This window comes from Trachymyrmex cornetzi, unplaced genomic scaffold (genome assembly GCF_001594075.2).
Source record: "Trachymyrmex cornetzi isolate Tcor2-1 unplaced genomic scaffold, Tcor1.1 scaffold641, whole genome shotgun sequence".
Classification (NCBI taxonomy): domain Eukaryota; kingdom Metazoa; phylum Arthropoda; class Insecta; order Hymenoptera; family Formicidae; genus Trachymyrmex; species Trachymyrmex cornetzi.
The window spans coordinates 489,630-510,241 of record NW_017299961.1 but is presented as its reverse complement, the minus strand read 5'-3'; the positions used below and the strand labels follow the sequence as shown (position 1 = coordinate 510,241).

The 20,612-nt window shown below is 37.5% G+C and overlaps 1 protein-coding gene across 1 annotated transcript in view; it reads right to left on the bottom strand.

Moving 5' to 3' along the window:
- Positions 1-2,533: 2,533 nt before the first annotated feature.
- The window catches only part of LOC108766953 (uncharacterized), a 48,548-nt gene continuing 30,469 nt past the window's right edge, over positions 2,534-20,612 (bottom strand). The window contains exons 3-5 of the mRNA XM_018516542.1: positions 15,359-15,437; positions 4,321-4,470; positions 2,534-2,710 (exon numbers count right to left, since the gene is read on the bottom strand). Coding sequence (XP_018372044.1) covers positions 2,534-2,710; positions 4,321-4,470; positions 15,359-15,437 — 406 coding nt within the window. The remainder of the gene's footprint in view (positions 2,711-4,320; positions 4,471-15,358; positions 15,438-20,612) is intronic.

Genomic DNA, 20,612 nt, shown 5'->3' with positions numbered 1-20,612 from the left:
CGCTGACGTACGTCGGATACGATCGGCGTCGCGGGTAGAGTCACATGGGCGCGCGCGACCGACGACAGCGAGAAACAAGGGCCGGCGGAGCCGATCGATCTGTTCACCGCCGAAAATACACGCGCACACGTACGGCGGCGGGTATCCCACATTTTCTGTGCCGGGGCTGCGCGATACAAAACGCGGAAACTGCACGCACAGTGGTCCAGAGAGCGGTGGCTGACTGAAAGGGGGAGAGAGAGGGAGAGAGAGAGAGACAGAAAGACAAAGAGAACGGAGGGAGGTACATAGCAGAAGAGGGCTTGCGGAAATTGTAGCCGTGCGGTGATTCTGGGCGATTCCGAGAGACGAGAGTGAAGGCTATGGCACACAAAAAACATAAGCAGAGTAAAATGTAAGCAATAAGCGAAATTGGCTACAGTAGAGACCGTAGGGCAAACAAGCTGTGGGTCAGACCGAAATTGTTGAATCGCTTATCGTTTATTGTCTACTCTGCAGCAGTTGTAAAACCAAAACCGATCAATTGTAGTCGATTATCTTCTCTCTGAATTATTTGGAGTGAATCTCACTCTCTCTTTTTTCAAGAGTGGCAGAATTCTCACTCCTTTGGAGTCACGCTCCAAAGAATTTAAAGAGTTTCTCGCATTACGATTGTGGTCAATTTTTACGGCTTATTGTAGAGAGTGGGCATATATCTTACTGTCTAAGTTTTTTTATTGTGTGCCATAGCCTTGGAGCTCGTCGAATTGCGGCAACTCGATCTCGGCGACTCTCGTGCGATGACCCGCGCTACGCACGTTGCCTGTCGTCATTCGGACGCCCGCAAATAACGAGAGACGTCTTGCGAATAGCTTTACACCGATGCTCCCCGCGCTCGTCCACGGCCTTTTCACGGTCTCTCACTGTGCCGCGCACGCGTGCGCTACTGATAAAGTTATCAGGTCGAGAGTCTGAATCCTTTTATGCCGAAGAATGCGTTCGTTCGCAATCCAATTTCTACCGGAATACTGAAATATCGAAATGTTCTCGCGCGAGCGTTTATCGGCCGCTTTTCGTTTCTCGATGTTCGTCGAAACGGAAATGAATTTTGAAAAATCTGCGGGAATCCTATAGAAAATCTTTCAACGTTTTTCGCAAGAAACTCGTTCTTTTCAAGCTCAATTTTTTTTTACGTCGTTCATTTTTTCCTCCTTTTTTAACGTGGAGGGAACAAAAGAAAAGATGAACCGCGTCCAATGCGAAACATATGAAAGATTCTCTGCAGGATGACGAAGCCTAAAAAAACAGACTCAAGGATAATCGATTAGAGAAATTCATTTGACGAATTTCTGGTCTGTACGTATTTTGGAATTATTCGGAATGGAATTTCAATAGGAATTATTCAATTATTCCCTAGATTTCCATTGTGTTTTCTGGGAAAAACGTAATAATTCCAATCAGAATCCATTCCGAACATTTCATAATACGTGCTCTGATTCAACTATCACATCGCATTTATGAGAATTGTTGCCACGACAACTAGATTCTCTTAGATCTCAATTCGAGAAAAGAATGAAGTCGGTTTAAAAAAAAGTACGAATAAATCGGGGAAACATAAGCTCGCCGCAAGGTCCACTGAACATTGATACTCGCGTCGGGGATTCTCGTATCGCCAAGTTTCATATCACATGCCGCACGCGTCGCGCAACAAAGTGCACAGTTCTATACGTTCTCTCGCCAACCGGAAAGCTCAAGGTTACCCGCAAATTATAGCTGCAGCTCACACTTTTCGATATCAGTCTGTTCATATACAATCGCTATTCAGATAGCCGTAAGATAAGAGACACCGCGATAAACGGATAAACGATAAGATCCCCGGAGATAATCTCTGAATTTTCGGCCTGAATTGATAGGACGCTGCCAATTCGGAGGTATCAGTCCACCCACAGCACACTCTTATCGGTGACTGAAAGACTCCTCTCAGATCAGCGACGTATTCTAATCAGTCAGGCAAAAATTACTCACTGGGACGCTGCAATCTTTGATCGACCACGTTTCGTGAGATATCAACGAGCCATATTGATACGGTCATCGACTACTCTCCGCTCGCGATAGACGTTACGAAAACTTACGAGAAGATGCATCACACAGGCTCCGATATTATCGAGAAGTCCAGGGACAGACGGTCGAAACGAATGTGCGAGCGAGCGAGTGAATGCTGATGTAACGCACGCGCACGATCGGCGACGGCCGGCTGCGTCGCATCTCCGAGACTCCGACTACTCCGACTACTCCGAGATCCTGGCAGCACGCAACGCAGCAGCACACAACGTGACACGATGCACGTCTCGCGCGCAACTGAGCGACCGTCTCGGCCGCTTCGTCGACGCTCGGTCGTTTCCGCAACGTGCATGGCGGGAGGTTCGATCTCGTCGCGTCTTTGTCTATGACACGAGAACGCCGACTGCGCTCTCTCTCACTCACTCTGTCTCTCTTTCTCTCTCTCTATGTCTCTGTCTCTCTTTCTCCTCCCCCTTGCGCTTCCTCACCCCGGTCACGCTGCTCTGGGGGCTCCACCGTGCTCTTTCTGGCCGTCGTCGATTTGCGAGTTTGCGGTCGTCTCACTCACGCCGACGACGATGCGCACCGGGGGATGAATAGAGGCTGCTGCTTTGGTGAAGCGAACGGTACAAGGGAGCGAGCACAACTGCGCCAAGAATCTTTCAGTACCCTAGTAAATACGAAGAAAGGTGGTGTGCTGGGATTTTCAAGTTTAAACAGGGGAAGATAGTGATGTGAGGTATATCTACACCAATGCTTCGGTAAGCATCCCTCAGGATTATATGGGAAGTAAATGTATATACGTATACAACAAGCGATGGCAATGTTAAAATCTATCGCCTGTTAAATTAATGCAAGAGCCATGAGTCAGCGCTTTAAGCGGTCCTGGCGAATGGGATTTGTGTGGCTGTTCCATTGATCGACATGCTTAAATCATTAAACCTGCGTCCTCGTACGTATTGAAGTATGTAGGCATCGCGTTTCCTGCGTGTATCAATATTGCATTTAATTAACCCTTCAAACTGCGCCAAAATCTGTAATACACAGTTTCTGATGCTGCCTTCGGAGCACCCATTTAATTTGTATTAATTAAAAGGCACTAATTAATGAATTACAAGAAACCAAAATAATAACTCGTATAATAAAGAATGAATAGTAAACACATTTTAGTAAGAATAATCCAAATTTGCAGATGTAGTATAAGGAAAATTGAATTACTTGACATTTTAATAAAGAGATTTGTAATTAAGTGAATTCAATAGACCCACTATCAACTCTGGAAGGTTAAACGTAGTGATAGAGAAAATAAATCTTTTCTTCTCTCTTGTGTCATTAGCGTTAATACAAAGAAATTTTTTGTATACATAATTACTGACAGGTGGTGCGTTCTCATAAGGTGAAATAATCTGCTGCAATTATCGTCACTTGTAATACGAAGGAAAAAAATGAAAAAGATAATTTTGCTAAAGTATCTAAAAATTTAGCCAGATAGAGATTTAAAAATAATTTTGTTGGACCATCAAAACAATTCGTTCATTAATATGGTGAAACGTTTGAAATGTTCATTAATGCGTGAATGATTATTATTTTTATCAATTTACTGTTAACTGTTATGTGAAAATAAATTTATATATTTTTGTCATCATATGATGTTAAATTTATATACACGACCTTTTTGTCTTCGTTTTTAAAAGCAAAATTTTTCTTTCTTTTGATTTATTTTCTTCAGAGATTTAATTAATTTATGTTGTTCAAAATAATTATGTAGGATGTTCAATCAAGCATGATGAACAATGCTGCAAAAAATTTTGACATTTTTATAATTAATTTGAGCTTGTGTATCTATAACTCTAAACTTTTAGATACTTCAACCAAATCGTTAATTTTTTTCGCAAAGAGAACGAATAAAAAAAAATTAAAACCTCGTGCGCGGAACAGAATTTCGTCGAAGCGATGATTTCACGTCGAGATGGAAATATCTAATTCTCTCTCGGGAGACCGGCTACGCTTAAATTGGTGGCTAAATTAGAAATCGTCCCGGTAGTGGCGTCCCTGCGAAACGAGAGACGCTAATGCGGTCAACTAAAGTAAAAAGCTAACTGAAGGAGTGGTAAGTAGACACTAACACTTCCGGGCGAGCGACTCGATATCGACGGGGGTGGGTGTGCTCGCCTCGGCTTTAGCCCCGAATTAATTCTTCGGGGGTGGCCGAGCTCCCTCCATTACCGCCGGTGGAACGAGCGGCAGTAAAGTGTTCCGCCTTAAAAAGAATACGTGTACCTTCATCCTGACGCCTGTAGCAATGCTTTTCTCTTCCCTTTCTCCCTTCCTCTCCCTCCCGCCGCGCCGTTTCGTTCTCGGCTCCGGTACGATGCGGTGAGTTTCCTTGAAGATTTTAAGGGAAGTCCGGGATTTTCTCCGGGCTCGATCCTGCATCAGAAAGTTCCACCGACCATTGCTTTACTGTCTTAAAACAGCGAGAGAATCATTCACTTTTTCACAAAAAGAAAAAGCATTGTATTTGCCACACTTTCTAATAACTTTTTATTAGAACGGTAATAATTGTAAAGGCTCTTTCTTCAAATAAATTCTTTGTTTCAGAAAAATTATTATGGGTCGACTTCATTAAGGTCGAAATTATTAATTATTTTTCCGAAACTAAGAATATGTCGACTAACTTTACTGAACATTGCAGAAAAGGTTCGTCTTTTGTAATAGAACTAATGTACATTTTTAGAACTTCAAGTGAAATAGATATACATATGTTTGGCGAAAGCGAGAGAGAAAAGTTCTAGTGCAGGTATAAAAAATAGATCTAATGTAACACGCCTTCTTCATCCACTTTTTCAATTATATTGTACTTAAATTTCGTACAAATTTAGTCTTGAATAAATAAGGGTGCGTCGCGTCGTCAGTGCGGTAACAAAGCGTTAATCACGCTTTCCTAATAACTATTTCGAGACGAGAATGTTCTCGAACAAAGTTTCGTATTTTGTCAGATATGTCGCAATTTGTTGACTCAACCTTCGATTTCTTGTCCAGGAAGGACTGACCATCGATGAAGGCTACAAGCCACCTGGGGCTTTGCGTACGCACAAAGGTATTTTTCAAGTGAATTCTTTGGTTTAAACGGTTATAGCCTATGGACCTACTCTGCTTGTAAGGAGCGAAACTAATTATACTTCGCGTTAGTGGCCTTCGTTCGCGGCAGCTGTTTCTGTTCTAGTAAGCGAAACGCCTATTGAATGTGTTCAAAGGTCGAAGGCCCTGGAATTCTTCCTTTATGTCGACTTTAAATAGTTAAAACTTTCAAAAATTATTAACACTGAAAGAACAATTTTGCTGAAATATCTAAAAATTTAACTGGTTGCAGATCTAAACGTAATTTATATTTTGTTGGGCCATCAAAATAATTATGTAGGAAATTTAAGCATAATGAGCAATGTAGCAAAAAATTTTGTTATACTAACAACCAGCTTGAGTGTCCTACATAATTAATTTGATGTTTAAAATTATTTTCATATCTGTATCTAGCTAAATATTTTTAATACAAAACCGTTTTTTCTGCAGATATTATGATTTAAATAAAAAAAAAATATATAAACATATATTGCAATATATGTATTATTCCTTGTATTTTCTTTTTCAATTTTATGGAGACTAAAAATGTTACAAATGATTGAAAAAAAAATTTAAGGGAAATATCTGAAGGCTCTCGATGAAAAGATAACGTCAAGATATGGCACTAGCAGACTCTGTCGTGTCAAGTCTTCAATTTATTACCTCATATTATCCGATGTCGTATTGAATATTCGATGCACGAGTGATCTCGGTGGATGAAGAAAGAGAGCACTGGCGGCGGATGTTGAGCGGGCGAAGAGATCGATACGAGCCAGCAGCAGAGCACGATGCCCGCGAGTTCCATATAATCGTAGAGGAGAGGAAAAAAAGGAGAATGAGCGATAGCAGTCGCGCTGCTCGCGCAGCGCGCAAGCCGAGATAAAAGCGTTTACGGGGAAGTAACGGGGATGGTTCACCGGTTGGGGCGTGGTGGGCACCATTGCGAGTATATACGAGGGTCAAGGTTAACGTGGGAATTCCATATGCCGACATGATGGTTAATGCCACGTGCGTATCAAGCATTCCTTTTGATTTTCAGCGAGAAAAACGGAAGGTTTCCCGACTCTCATTCTGCTTTTGTCTCTAATCAGTATTTTTTTCCGGAATACATTGCGATATGTTTGCACGTACTTATTTTTATATCTGGTCTATGTATTTATAAGCACAGAGAACGTTGACATTTGAAAATACATATTATATTTCGTTAAAGTGAATTATTTAATATTAAATAAAAGGTTGTATCAATATTAAATTAATTTAGATTGTCATATGAACAAATCAATAAGTGAGGAAAGAACAGTTACAGTCAAAGCCAGATTTAGCCAAATAACATTTATATGTAAATTGTAAATACAACTTTCAGTTATAAACTACACCACTTAGGCTCGTTTTCACAATATATGGTTACCAGCAGATTCATCAATGATATTCATTCATGAATTTCTTGGTTACCTTTAATCTTTAGGTAACCATATATTGTGAAATTGGGCCTTACTGTCGGACTTGAAATGCAATCATAAACTAAAGGTGAAATTATATCACAAATTAAATTGTGGAAATTTGTTTGATTGAATAATTATGTGTTTAATTGATTTTACGGTGACACATAGTGAAGGATTGCGATAAGTACCGTACCGATTATTACCACAAATGAAGCAAACAAAGTAAAAAATCAAACATATACTTATAACACAAATCAGAGAATGAAACACGTTTATGGCAAGTAGCACGGACAACGGGGATGATTCACCTCTGATAGGGAGGTTTGCGATTATTACGAGGGTCAAGGTTAAAGAGAGACAGATCCACATGCGGCACATTAGTTCAATCCGCACGTGCGGCTTTCTCTCTTTTTCTTTCATTGAATAAGCACGATTTTGCATAAAAACTGCAAGCGTCGGATTTACACAAATCTGCAGTTAATGAATTTTAATAAATTTTCCATAAAAAAATCTGTTTAAATGTATTTCAGAAAGACAAATGTTTCCTCGATTTAAATTTTCGCTGTAACTTTGAATGCGAATAATAGATAAGTTTTCTTTGCGCTAAGAGCTTGAAAAATAAAATCGAGAGTAGTATCTTCTCTCATTCGCGCTTTAAAGAGAAAATCTTGCGAGTTATAAGCATTATGTATGCTCTTTGTAAGAATTCTTGGAGTTGCACTTAGGGGACTTGTGGGCTATGTTCTTGTTTGATCATCTTCCTTTCGTTAACGGATATTCATGGAAATACAGCATTATACAAAAATGTTATCTGGATTTACTATCAATGGAAATATGTACTTAATGATAATATTCTTACACAAGACTGTTGTATCAAATAATCGTCAGGAATATTATAGAAATAGAACGTTTCACCATATATATTTTATTTCGACTAAAAATTTTAAAGTAAGTACGATTAATATGATACGCATAAAATGCAAAAAACGAATACATAAAGAATCGATTACTACTTTTGTAAATAAATCTATAGGATATTTGTTAAACAATAAATTGAAATATAAAAGGTATGTAGAGTTAAATCATCAACGTGACTTTTCTGTTACGTTAATTAAATACAGATAGCCACGTCTGAATCCAAGATATTGAACACAAACCGTCGGGTGAGTCAACGGAATGATCTCACACGTAGGTAGATAAATTCTTCGAAAACAATCGACAAATTAGCTATCATCGTTTTTTATGCTAAATGAAAGTCAGTAAAAATTTGTCTTTGTGAAAGCAGATATAATCTTACTAACCGCAGCCAAAGATCCCTGATAGTCCAATGGGAATTTGAACTTTGTGGTAAATAGCTCGTAGATTTAGTCCCGCGATACCTACGGCGATATTGCCATGCACTGATTGCCATAAGAACCGCGGAGAATAATAGCGATTCCCTAGGTCGACGCAGAATTCCTTAATGAGTCTCTCCTGGGCCGAAGGACGAGCTGCAAGTCATGGCGACGAGAAAGAAAGAAAGTGAAACTAAAGAGGATAGTCGATGACAGGAAATTAGGACGCCATGAAGCTGGAGAATTACGTCTTTTAATCATCGATTCAATTATCTCGCCAGAGCACGTATAATGATGAAGTCTCCATAATAAGCTGCTATTTTTTAAATTCTGATAACTAACTAAAATTAATGTAATTAATTAATGTAATTAAATCAAAGAAAAATATTAAAAATGTTAATAACAACAAAAATTAAAAGAAATATTTTGTATTATTTTTGTAACTTGTATTAATATTTCTCTTTCTTTTTTATAGAAGATATAGATGTTTATGGACATATAATATTTTATGATGTATTATATTTTTTCTGTCTAAGAAAATATTTTTTGAACAAAAATTTTGAGAAAAATGCGTTTGTTTACAAGCACAGTCTAGTCGCTAGACACAGGCATGCATTTAGGTGCCACCGTCACTTCGGTAAATTGATACGCTCGTCTACATAGTTCGCATAGGTGCGAATGCATCGCCATGGTAAGGGTGCATAACACCCTTCTCAAGAACCCTTAGTTAGGTCTTCGCCACCCGGCAAATTGGAATTATTGACACGGGCCATCGCACATTATTGTTTCATTATCAGAGCATCGCCATTTATGAATCCCGTCCTTTTACTCTTCGTTCTTTTGTTCTTCTTCAATACTTCTTTCACACATTCGATTCAATTTTGAAATTGCATCTTTATACGTTGACCATTGTGTTGATAATGTTAATATTATTCATTATTGAAGTTGAATTTGACTGACAACGCAGATCGTTAACTTACAATTAGTGCGCGCGATTTAGCACGTGCTCTGTTTTGCAAAAACTCTTTAAAATTTTTAATAAAAGTTTTAGCTGGAAAAATTTGGCGCCGATATATCACCGGGTTTTACCGACAAAATTCACTAAGTAAATTATTATCGAGCGCGTCTTGCTATTTACCGCAACGGGACCCAGCTTTATCTCGATCTAGCTCACGTATATACTTATCGAGATGAACGAGGCGTTACTTATCGCATTGCTAAAAGTGGCCATTAGATAAGGCTCGGAATGCGTACATTGAACTGGAATATTATCCAATTCTGTTATATGGTTCGTACCTTTTTGTGCGTTATATTTTTCCATTTTATTTCAATTAAATTGTACTGATTGGTTTTTATTATCTTTATTGTCATGAATCCATATTATTTTTCTTTTATATCATTTTATTAGATATTAAATGTACACCTACTTGTTTATCGAGCAGTTCTAAAAATGATTTTCATTAATAAATATTACTTTTATTATCTATATTATTTATCAGATGTATACCGTCAAATTCAGTGTCAAATTGTACAATTATTCATATTGTTAACTGTGTGTTAATTTGAGATATTTTTAATCATTTTCGTAGGTCGCCACTGTTCCAATATATCGTTAATTTAATTAAAACAATTAAAAACGAGATAAATCAATAGTTAGCAAATACTATAATATTAAGAGCCAACACTGGATGTTTGTGTGTACTTAATTTATTCTATACGATAATAATAAATTTTGATACATTTTGGTCCATGATTCGGATCCTCTTCAGTACATAATTAACGCAATGAAATTACAAACTATAATATACGCATAATACACTTAGTCAATTTATTGATACAGACAAATAGTTTTAAATTGACTAAGTATATTATGTGTATATTATAGTTTGTAATTTAATTGCGTTAATTATCTACTGAAGAGGACTCGAATCGTGGATCGAAATGTATCAAAATTTATTATTGTCGTACAGAATAAATTATGTACACACAAACATCCAGTATTAACTCTTAATAGCATTTACTAACTATCGATTGACTAAAACAATAGAGTTAAATGATTTAACTCAAGAAAATGTATTAAATTTGTATCAAATTTAGTTTACTGTTTACTAAATGCATACGTTAATATAAACGATTTTTAACCACAGAAATGGATTAATTTACATTTTGATATACATGAAAGTTTTTAACAAATGTTATTTAACTTAAGAAAGAATTGAGTTGCCATTGCTCTTTTGATCTAATAGTGTACATCTGTTGCTTATCACGTAATTAAAATTATTCTCATTAATAGTATTAATGAAGAGCGCCTTTTTCTCATCTTTCTTACAAAGATAAAAAAGGCAAAAAATATTGAGGTATCGTCGAACATGCACGACACTCAGAATGCACGGATGAGCCTTGAAGAATCCTCCTATCGGAGCTTCCACACTTATATCTTCATTCCACTTCTGCCTCCCTGCGATCTCTCTGCAATTCTCGCCGCCTCTCGACGTCGTTCCGCGGGGATGCTGTTTTTTTTCTTTATCGCGAATTATGCTAATTACCGGAGCTTTCGGTGTTGGGGAAGGGCGAGTGGTGCTGGTTTTGGCGTGATGCAGGTTGTTGTCGAGGTAGGTAGGCAAAAGAAGAATAATCGGGGCGTTAATTTGTCTCGGTGCAAGAGCGGGAGAAAAGGCAACCGACGACGACTACGACGACCTCCGGTACAAGGTGGAAACGAGCCACTGCTGAACAGATAGAAGGTGGGAGGAATCGATTTATCCGGAAGAGAGTCCTAGAGCTCTTGATGGTCCTTTGTCATTCTATTGGTTCTGCAGGGTACAAATTGGGAAATGGTGAATCTTACCGATAAGTCGTCGAGCAACCCGGTGATTTGCATGGAATATTGCGCGGTTATTTCGATCTCTGTCTCAGATAGTGCGTTTGATGCCAATTCTAGCGATCCGTGTTGAAATTTCATTAAATTTTTATTTACGTGAAATATAACGAAAATTGATGTAAACGAAGAATTAATGTCTGACGTGAAATATAGTTTGGCAGGATACATCAATCCGTACTAGCAATATTTCTGAATTATATTATACCGTCACTTTTAATTAGATTTATTGGATAAATGATTTTATTATTATTAACGATTTTAAATGACAAAAACTTTGTTGTAATTATTTTTAAAGTAGTTATCTTTACATAGAAATGTATAATTTAAAAAGATTGAAGAAAGTTGTTGCAAAAAAACATTTTAATATTATAGTTACCCTCTAATTGAGCTCTGATTAATTCTTAATAACGAGCAACGATATTTTGCTTCAGCGAAACCAAAAAAACAAGCGGAATCCTATTAAAGTACAACGGCAGGGAAAGGATAACGATCATTTCGCGAGTTGAAATTACAGAGTTGACTGAAAAACTCATAAAGGTGGCTGCCTCGGTAACGCGCCGAAAACGGCTAACGACGTTACTTGCAACAATGGCAAGAAGAACTTGCCGCGGTAATCTTCGATTCCATTAAATCTCGGCGTGGTGGACGCCGCGCGGAGATGACGACGAGCAGACGACCAGGTGTTCACCTTTTGCCGATTTACGAAAGCGCGCGTACATACATTCTTCCACCTGGACCGGTTTCAAGGCGCTTTTTCTAGCGGTTCTTTTCCGCCACCGTTAAAAAAAGGGACAAGGGTGTCGCAGGCCGTGGCTCTCTCTTCTCGGATTCACTTACTTAGATGCTAGCGATGCGGACACACTTCCAGGATGCGTTCCCACTCTTCGTTCGTTCTCTCTTAAATGAGGATAGGAGAAGAAGCAAAAGGATTTTTCTTTCTTACTCGACGTACGTACACATGCCTGTACCAACTTCGAAGTTGTAGCTCTTTTTTCTACGTGCTCTTGACGGACGAGAAATAGCGGGCAGGAAGGCTAGTTATCCGGCGCTTTTCTTATTTTTATACGGAAAAAACGATTTTTCTAAAGTACCTAAAAATCTAGCTAGGTATAAAGATCTGAAAATAAAATAAAATAAAAAATATAAAATTATTTTCAAAACTGTATCTAGTTAAATTTGTAGATACTTCAGCAAAATTGTCCTTTCTATATAGTTACTTTCAAGTTGGATTTTTTTTTTATTAAAGTCGCGTCTACAAATCTCACCTACAGTTGTTTTTGTGTTACTTCCCGGTTATTCGGTTAATTTGCGTTCTGATTAAAATCCCGCAGATCTTAGCTATAACGAGAGAGATAATTGAAGAGAAGATTGAGCACAAAGATGCATAACTATTAAGAGATATTCCGTAGAAATATAACAGCGGAGGTATTTCAAACTTCGCGTCTGATATTTGACTTCTCTGTTGACTTTAAGTAAACTTTGCTTTAAGAAATTTCCTTTAATGCTTGATTACATAGAAATGTATAATTTAAAAAGATTGAAGAAAGTTGTTACGCGTGCGATATAACACGTTTCAAAAAATTTTTTCGGGGAGAAAACATTTAATCTATAATAATGATTAAAAAAAACTTATGGTTAAAAGAATGTATGATGTATATTGGAACAAGTATAGAAACTTTTGGCTGAGTTTGGCTCTTTCAAGAATTATTCAATTGAACTTCTCATCGAGAGAAGAAAAGAAGAAGGAACGATTTCTAAAGCTAAGTTTCGGAGAAAAACATGAGAGGCGATACTTTTTGAAGCGTCGTGTATCTGCATATGTGGAAGCCGTTTGCTCGAAAGGGTCATAGGTGACAGGGGTCTTGTGAAGGTACGAAATGCTAATAAGCCGTCTATTGTATTCGAATGCGATATTATGTCGCGACCGTATTCTTTCTTCCTATGGACGCACGAAAAGATCCTTAATGTGGAGTAGCGATTTCTTCTTTTAAAATGAACCGAGGTGCTCCTTCTAGCAGTCTTTCTCCGTCTTACAAGACTTATTTGAAATTATAATCCGGCCGGAAGTGTTTTATAAATGCATGGGAAACGACGAGCTTATCTTCCTGCGCGTTCTTAATATTTATCTTTTTAATCCTAGCTCGGTATTTTGTAATAACCGTCGGGAATGAAAAGAATTCTATGAAGAGAGAATAAATTGTAAACTTTTCATGGTCAACTAGTTTTATGTATAAAATATTCGGAAAGAATAAATAAAGTTACAAAGTTAAATATATAAAATTTTTGTCTATATATAAAAACTAATAATTTTTCTAATTAATATAATCGGAAATCGGAAACTCTGTACTTTAATCCAAACATGTAATATTTAATCCAAATCTAATAACTCGTAAAATTTTTATAGATATTTATTCTTTGAAAAAAATATATTGATTATTATATTATTTTTGTAAAAATAACTTTTGTTATTTTAAACAAAAGGAAAAAATATGTTTAATTAAACACACATAAAAAACCATAAATATATATTTTTAAATATTTAATAAAATGGCAATAATCTTACCATTTATTTATTTATTTGCTCGATGATATTTCAGTTTATCGTTTTAGAGAAGTTTATGGAATATTTCCTGCACATACTTCAACTTGTGCGTTGTTTTAAAAGTTTCAAAATGGGGAAACGCGTTTGTCGTGCGGACGAAACGAATTCCTTGCCTCTTTGTGCACACGGACGGTTACTAACGAATTATAAAAATGTCGAACTACAAATCCCAGTTGTATCATTCATTTCACGACAGGTCGTTTTGTAAGAGTTATTGATTTTCTGTTAACGGGGAAGTATCGCAAAAAATAGTTTGCATACAAAAAAACGTAGAAAAAAAAACAGAATTCAAATAACAATAACTCACGTTTAAGTATGAATAGTAGCCGATATACTTAATCGGTAGCGCTCAATTACGGAAATATATGTATGTTACACACGAGATATATAATACAATAGAGGCGTTGCTTCGTCCACACGTGCATTTTTGTAGCATAATTTAATTACATCAAAAACTAAACAATTATATGTTTCGCTAGCGCGATGATAAAACTTGGCGCTATACGATGAACCGCAATTTTAATTGGCTCACTTTGCTTGCTCTGTTTTTTTCTTCACTTTATCGCATGGATTCATCCTGTTTACTCTGGGAAATATAAAAAGCAAAAGCACCAGGATGCAATGCCGATTTCCTCGTGTTCTTAATCCCGGATATTATAGCGTAAGCATGCAGCAATGCTGCAGAAAGCTCTTGTATATAGAATTATATAGATTAAGGATTTTAATGAACTGAGTTCTTTTCAAGAATATTTTATCGAAATGAGAAAAGAGTTAAATAAAATTAATATCAAGTTATAAAAAAAGAGTTGTATAAAATTAATATTAAAAATATTCTTTCCCGATTACGAGATTATAAGATTGAAAATAAAGTCTTTAAGTACTTAAATTAATCTTCAATAACTGTAACTAAAGCGAAATTTAATGCTTTAAGAGTTTTGTAATGTTTTAAGAAGCACTTTGAATTTGAAGACTGGTTTCGTTACTGCGCTCTTCAGTTAATAAATGGTTCGCGTCTGCTTCATTCGATCAGCACTCAGCTCGATCGGACTCTTGCAAGCCGCGCGAGCGGATTAGACAGTACGACCCCGACGATGCGATTACAAATGTAAATGCACTGCTACGACCAGACGTTCCACTCCCACGTCGGTTTGACCCTATCTTTGTTCATCGAGCCGACAGCGATCTGCCTGCGTTATCGCGATATATGCAACCCATCGGCCATCGCCGATCGGATCGGCGTGGCCAGGTCGCGCCAGCTACTTTTGGGAATTAATGCAATTAATGCGCCGACTTACCGTCCGGATATTAGCTCGATCCAGGATCGCCCGGCCCGAGTATGTAAATTAGCCACAGGACACGTAAAACATCGTGTGAACATTGGAACTCTGTTGACCCGAAAGTTACGTACGACCGAGTAAATATGCACTCGGAGAAGTGTTCAGTATTTGTGATTATAATTGCAATTGGAAGAATAATTATGATTAGGAATTCCATTTTTACAGTTATTATTACTATAATGTTAAAAATAATAATTATAGGTATTTATAATTTTATATATATATAAAAATGTATAATGAGACACCGAAAACAATTATAATTTATAATCGTTCTGCTATAATTATTATTACTGACATAATAATTATAAAAATAAAGCTCCTAAATAATTATGGATAGATTATGCAATTATAGTTATAAGTACCAAACACCTTTCTTTCAATGTGAAGCCCAAAACATGTAAAATCAGGCTATGTTCAGAAACTTTACGAGTGCACTCATGTATCATTTTATCTTTATTTAACATTTGTGAACAATAAGGATAATACATGATGCACTCGAGTGAAGTTTCTTGAACGCAGCCTTAAGGGAATCTTCGTAAATTGTCGACATGACATATAGCTTCTTTAATGAATTTTTATGCAGAGATAAATTGTTCACATACTTGCAGAGTTTCCATCTTGATAACTGATCCCATGTTCCTTTGGTCTTCTAACCTCCATAGGACGTTACTGGAAATAACACTGGAAGAAGAAATAACAAAATTAGAAAAGATCAAGAGCTCACTCGATAGAATGTATAATGCAAAATTCTATTTTGTAATCGAATGTTTTTCGTACAGCATTAAAATCTTTTCGTCAACAGAACATCATAGGATTAAGTTAGAAATATCGAGGAGACAATATAAATCGATTGTTGTGGAAGATCTAGGTCGTTATAAAGTGCCTCTGAACGAAAACTATGTCAAGCCGTTACATAATTTTTACTTATACTGTTCGTTGTAGTGCAACAGAGATATTCTCATTGAAAATGCAATTAACGATACTGCGGCGTAAGCAGTACTACTAATGGCAGTAATACTAGTAGTGGCGCAAAGTCAAAAGAAGTGCTTCGCCTCACTACGGAAAGAATTAACTGGCAAGCTGCAGTTAACGGTCCGGCGTGGTACTTAAGAATAATACTGGCTTCGCGCAGAGTAGTCCGCGCGCAGGAAAACGCGAAATCACTTACGTAAGAACGGCTTAATTAAAATTGATAAATAGTCGGCACCACCGACGCAGGCAACTTCGTTATAGCGGCAAAGTTTCCTTTAATTTTACCAATTAATACGTGATTCGTGTGCTTCCGCCAAACTATCACAATCGAGATATATATTCGCTGCTCTCGAGAAACCCATAAATCCTTGTCGGATGTGATAATAGTTGAAGGATAATTAGTTCGTTTTCTTGTCGACGGCTTTTGTCTATACACACTCAGAAAAAAAGAGTGATAGCAATTATGAAGGTGACAACTGCATAAGTTTTATATTTAAGGTAACCAAATCTAATATGACCTGTCTAAGCTTTGTGATTTTTTCCAATTTTTTGCCGAATCCAAAATTAAAAACTGATGGAGATTCAGATTTAAAAAAGGAAATATTTTTGCACATTAAAAAAATATGACACATTTTCAAATATCTACATGAGTGCAGTGAAGATTTTAAGAAAACATAACATTTATATCATGTTGTGTACATATGTATCTAATGTATGATCTTCCTTTTTTCATAAAAAATATTAGAAAAATGGAAAATAAAGTGATTCAACATGATTGTTGTGTTATTTTATATTATTTATTTTATAAAATGATAAGTTTGTTGACATATTAATTGACATATTTATTGACGTATACATACAGAACTATTTTCCAAACAATTGACTTATCTATTACTTATGTACTTATTTACTTATCTTCACGATATTTAACAGGTGAATTAGAATCGGTGGAAATAACAAAAGTATAAAAAAAACGTTACAACCGATTATTACACTCAGTACGCCTAGGTTGGCCAATATATTGATACCATTTCACAAAGGGTTTCCTTTTTCCAACTATAAACAAAACGTGATGAAAATATAAACTGACTACAGTAATGTAAAGTAGAAGTACAGAGCTACAATAATATAAACTGCGAAAACTAATAATTATCTCTTAGTAGTTGTAGAAAGCAATTACTTATCTATGAAATGTTACATCATGACCATGATGTACTGCATTTTGCTTTACTGACAATAACAGAATGAACTATTTGAGCAATAAACTGATGCAATCGAGTCAGATGGACAGCCTGCACATGACTTACTAATGTTATATCTGTTAAATTCACCGTGTAATTATCCACAAACAGCGAATAGGTCATATTAGATTCTAAGCCATATAGAGTCCGGTTACCTTAGAATTAATATATGCAATACATAGCTGAATAAACTATTTTATAGATATTGCAACTATAAAATAATTTATACAACTATATGTACATTAATTCTACATAAAAAGCTTGTATACCACTGTTTATCTCCAAGTGTATCAATCGCGCGCGCGCGCGAGCACAGTATATTATATTAATAATCTGATATTTGATAGCATTATCGACGTCGGAATGTACATCCGATTGTTACAAAATGAAGTGGAAATTTTAGTCCCGTTGGTGACCGTCCCTTTATCGTTCGTGGTCGAAAGTGCATCGTGAAAATTTCCGGTGGACCGAAACTTTTCCCGGAGTTTGCTGAGAAGAGAGAACGCGGTGACTCCGATGGCGTCAAATAATCTCATTAACCAAAGTGTATCTGATCGTTTAAAGTCGACCAATGGTTTCGCTATCGCCAGAATGGTTCTGTTTACTCCCTTCCCGCCCTCTCTTCTCGCTCTCGTCGCTTTGCATACTCGAATGGACCCGGGAGTGTTCCCGAATCCATTAACGGACGGTTCGGGTCAAGTTTACTTAAGACCACGGCGCCGCCGTGAATCTGCCAAGAAAGCAAAAAGCTTTATTAGACAGTGACAAAGTGAGAACGGCGGTTTGCACGGCGGAATCATAATGAGGAACGAAGAAAAGTCAGGTTTCGATGAAAAATCGCCTTACATCGCTTTGAGAATAGTTGAACACGGAACCCAGGGAGATCGTCTTCCTTAATAAACTCGCGGTCGATCTTTCCAGCAAGAATATAAACGGCTTAAACTTCTCCACATTAGATACTACAGAATTGTCGCGAGTTGGGTTTGAAGAGCGTTCAATTAAAGTTTTCGAGTGCGGTTACTCTGTTACCTTTGCACGGACGTTTATAATTCTACATTTTCATGTGAATATGATAACATCGTACGTGCGACAACGTATAGTACATGAATGCGGACGCGAAATAAGTGGCTGTTAAATGTGGTAAGCTTACTGTGAGTTCGTTGGGAAATTTAGTTTTGAGATATCTGCTATTCTACGATGCAGTTTACCCGAGACTCGGGTATTATGTGAGAAAGATCCTGGCAAACCGTCACTACGAGTACCTCAACTCGCGACATCGATATACGGGACGGCTAACGAGGCATTTCAAAGCACGATTGTCTACATCAAAGTTGCACGATAAGGATCAAAGTTCTATCGAGAATATCTCCTATCGTTGTTGTCGCAGCGACTCTCATTCTCCACTCATACAAAATTACTCGGCATTGTCTTTCTCTTTCCCGAGGCAATGGCTGGTAATTATTATACAGCTTCGCGTTATACTTACACAACATCTCGAAAATGAAGCTCCCACGTCTATTTGTCGTATTTACGTAGATAAGTAAAAATAAATCCGGTTAATGATTTTATATTATGATTTAAATTAATCTCTCTTTTGATATATAATCTCTCTCTTATACATATTATACATATAAATATATCGTATTAATTGAAGGAGTCTTTTCTTATAAATTCCATGAGAAGCGAAAGAAATAGGTTCAACACCCAATAAAAAAATTTATTTGATTTAAAGAAATTATGTTCAAATCAAAGAAATGTTTTCTTTAACCGTAGAGCAAAGAAACATTTCTTTAAATCAAAGAAACCTTTCTCTGGGTGAAGGCTTTCACATTCTTTTCGTGTTGTATTTTCTCATGTTTTTTGTAATATAAATGTAAATCTGTAAGCTACAACAAGTCGTTACTGATGAAAGATATTTCGACCTGACGATTTTTTTCGCATTTTTTTTCTCGAAAATTTTTCCCGGGTCTTAGTAAACCATGTGACAGCATTTTCGCAGATCCTTAGTCATCAAGGATCACCGATCATGCGACAACCGCCATGGTAAAGTCAATGTTTTCGGAACGGATGGACATGAAGATGGAGTGGCCGCGACCGACGAAGATGGAAACGTAGACAGAGACAGAAGCGGTTACCATGACGACCATCGAGAGGAAAGAGAGCGGATTGCGGCGAACAGGAGGTTGAAGCGAAAGAGCAAAAGAGAGAAAAAGCGACGAGGGGTGAATGAAGAGCTACGATACATGGGGTGAACCGAGAGAAAGAGAAAGAGAAAGAAAAAAAGACCCATGGAGAGAACGAAAGAGAAGTTACGATCTAAGGGATGCAAAGCAAGAGAATGGAGAATACTGGGAGAAAAGGGAGATAGGACTCAGGAGAAAATAAATGAGAAGATACGACTTGGAGTAGGCAAGAAGGAAGACTGAAAAAAAGAAAGAGAAAAACAGCAAGAGTCGGCAAGACAACTACACGACGATAGTAAGGCAGGTTTATGAGTGTCAAAAGGAACGGTGTGGGTAAAAGTAGGCATATTACGGTAGCGCGCAACAAGAGAGAGTCTGAATCACGAGAAAATACGACTAAAAATGCAAGGGAAAAATGCTATTCAGACAGTTTTTGTGCCGTTCAAAGTCGTCAGCTACAAATGTTAACAGCACAATCACATTCCTAATATTCCATGTTCCCTTAGGTATTGACCTTCTTTTATTAATATATCTCATCTTGCAAACGCACCATTGGATCTCCCGAAAACTAAAGTAATTAGAATTCAATTACCGGTTTCTTATTGCCTAAATTTTAAGAGCAAGAAGGGAGAGATTGCTCATTTTAACCGCTTTCAGCAAAATATGTAGACCAACTTCGCCAAGATGGATAGAGATAAATATATACGAGGTGGAGTAAGACGACCGTCGAAAAACGGGGCACAGGGAGGAACACCATGAAAGGGTGAAGGACGGAGAAACGGCTGACTGGGAAAACTATTACTCTCTCTCCCGATCCTCCCCCGTCGTCTTTACCTCCCTCGTCCCGGTTCGGTAGAGGGTTTGAGTCCCGAGTGATGTTAATTGCACTGCTACCGCCAGCAGGCAATATGTATTCGAGGAACGCTCGGAACGTTCGAACGAAGACGACTCGTAAACGCCACATATTTGCACCACCTCTCTCCCTCTCATCTGGAGAAAAGTAATGCTTCCGCGACGAGCATCGCGACCAAAGTGGATCAAACTTCTGCGATGCGCGATGGCAATATCGCGCGACGATAGATATGCACCGCGTGGCCAACGAGTTTCGATGGGTAGTCGGCGCCATTTGTATGGTAATTTTTCGCGACTATACTCTGCCTAATTTGCGCCGCTTCGTCGCGAATATCGGTTCTGTGACGCGCGAGAAGTTGCGAACGACGCGAAAATGACGCCGATAGCTCCAGCGATAGCTCGGAGGTGAAAATGTTGATTTTGTTGTTCGCCGTTGTGTATCGATATTTTTACGCGATATTTTTCGCGGAACAAGTTTCGTGACGTCATCTTATTTTCCGGAAACGCCTACCTACATTGGGAAAAATGATGCCCCGCGGGAATAACAAGGGTGGAGTTAGCTAGACCCGCGATATTAATATAAAAAAACGAGATATATGAAAAATAGT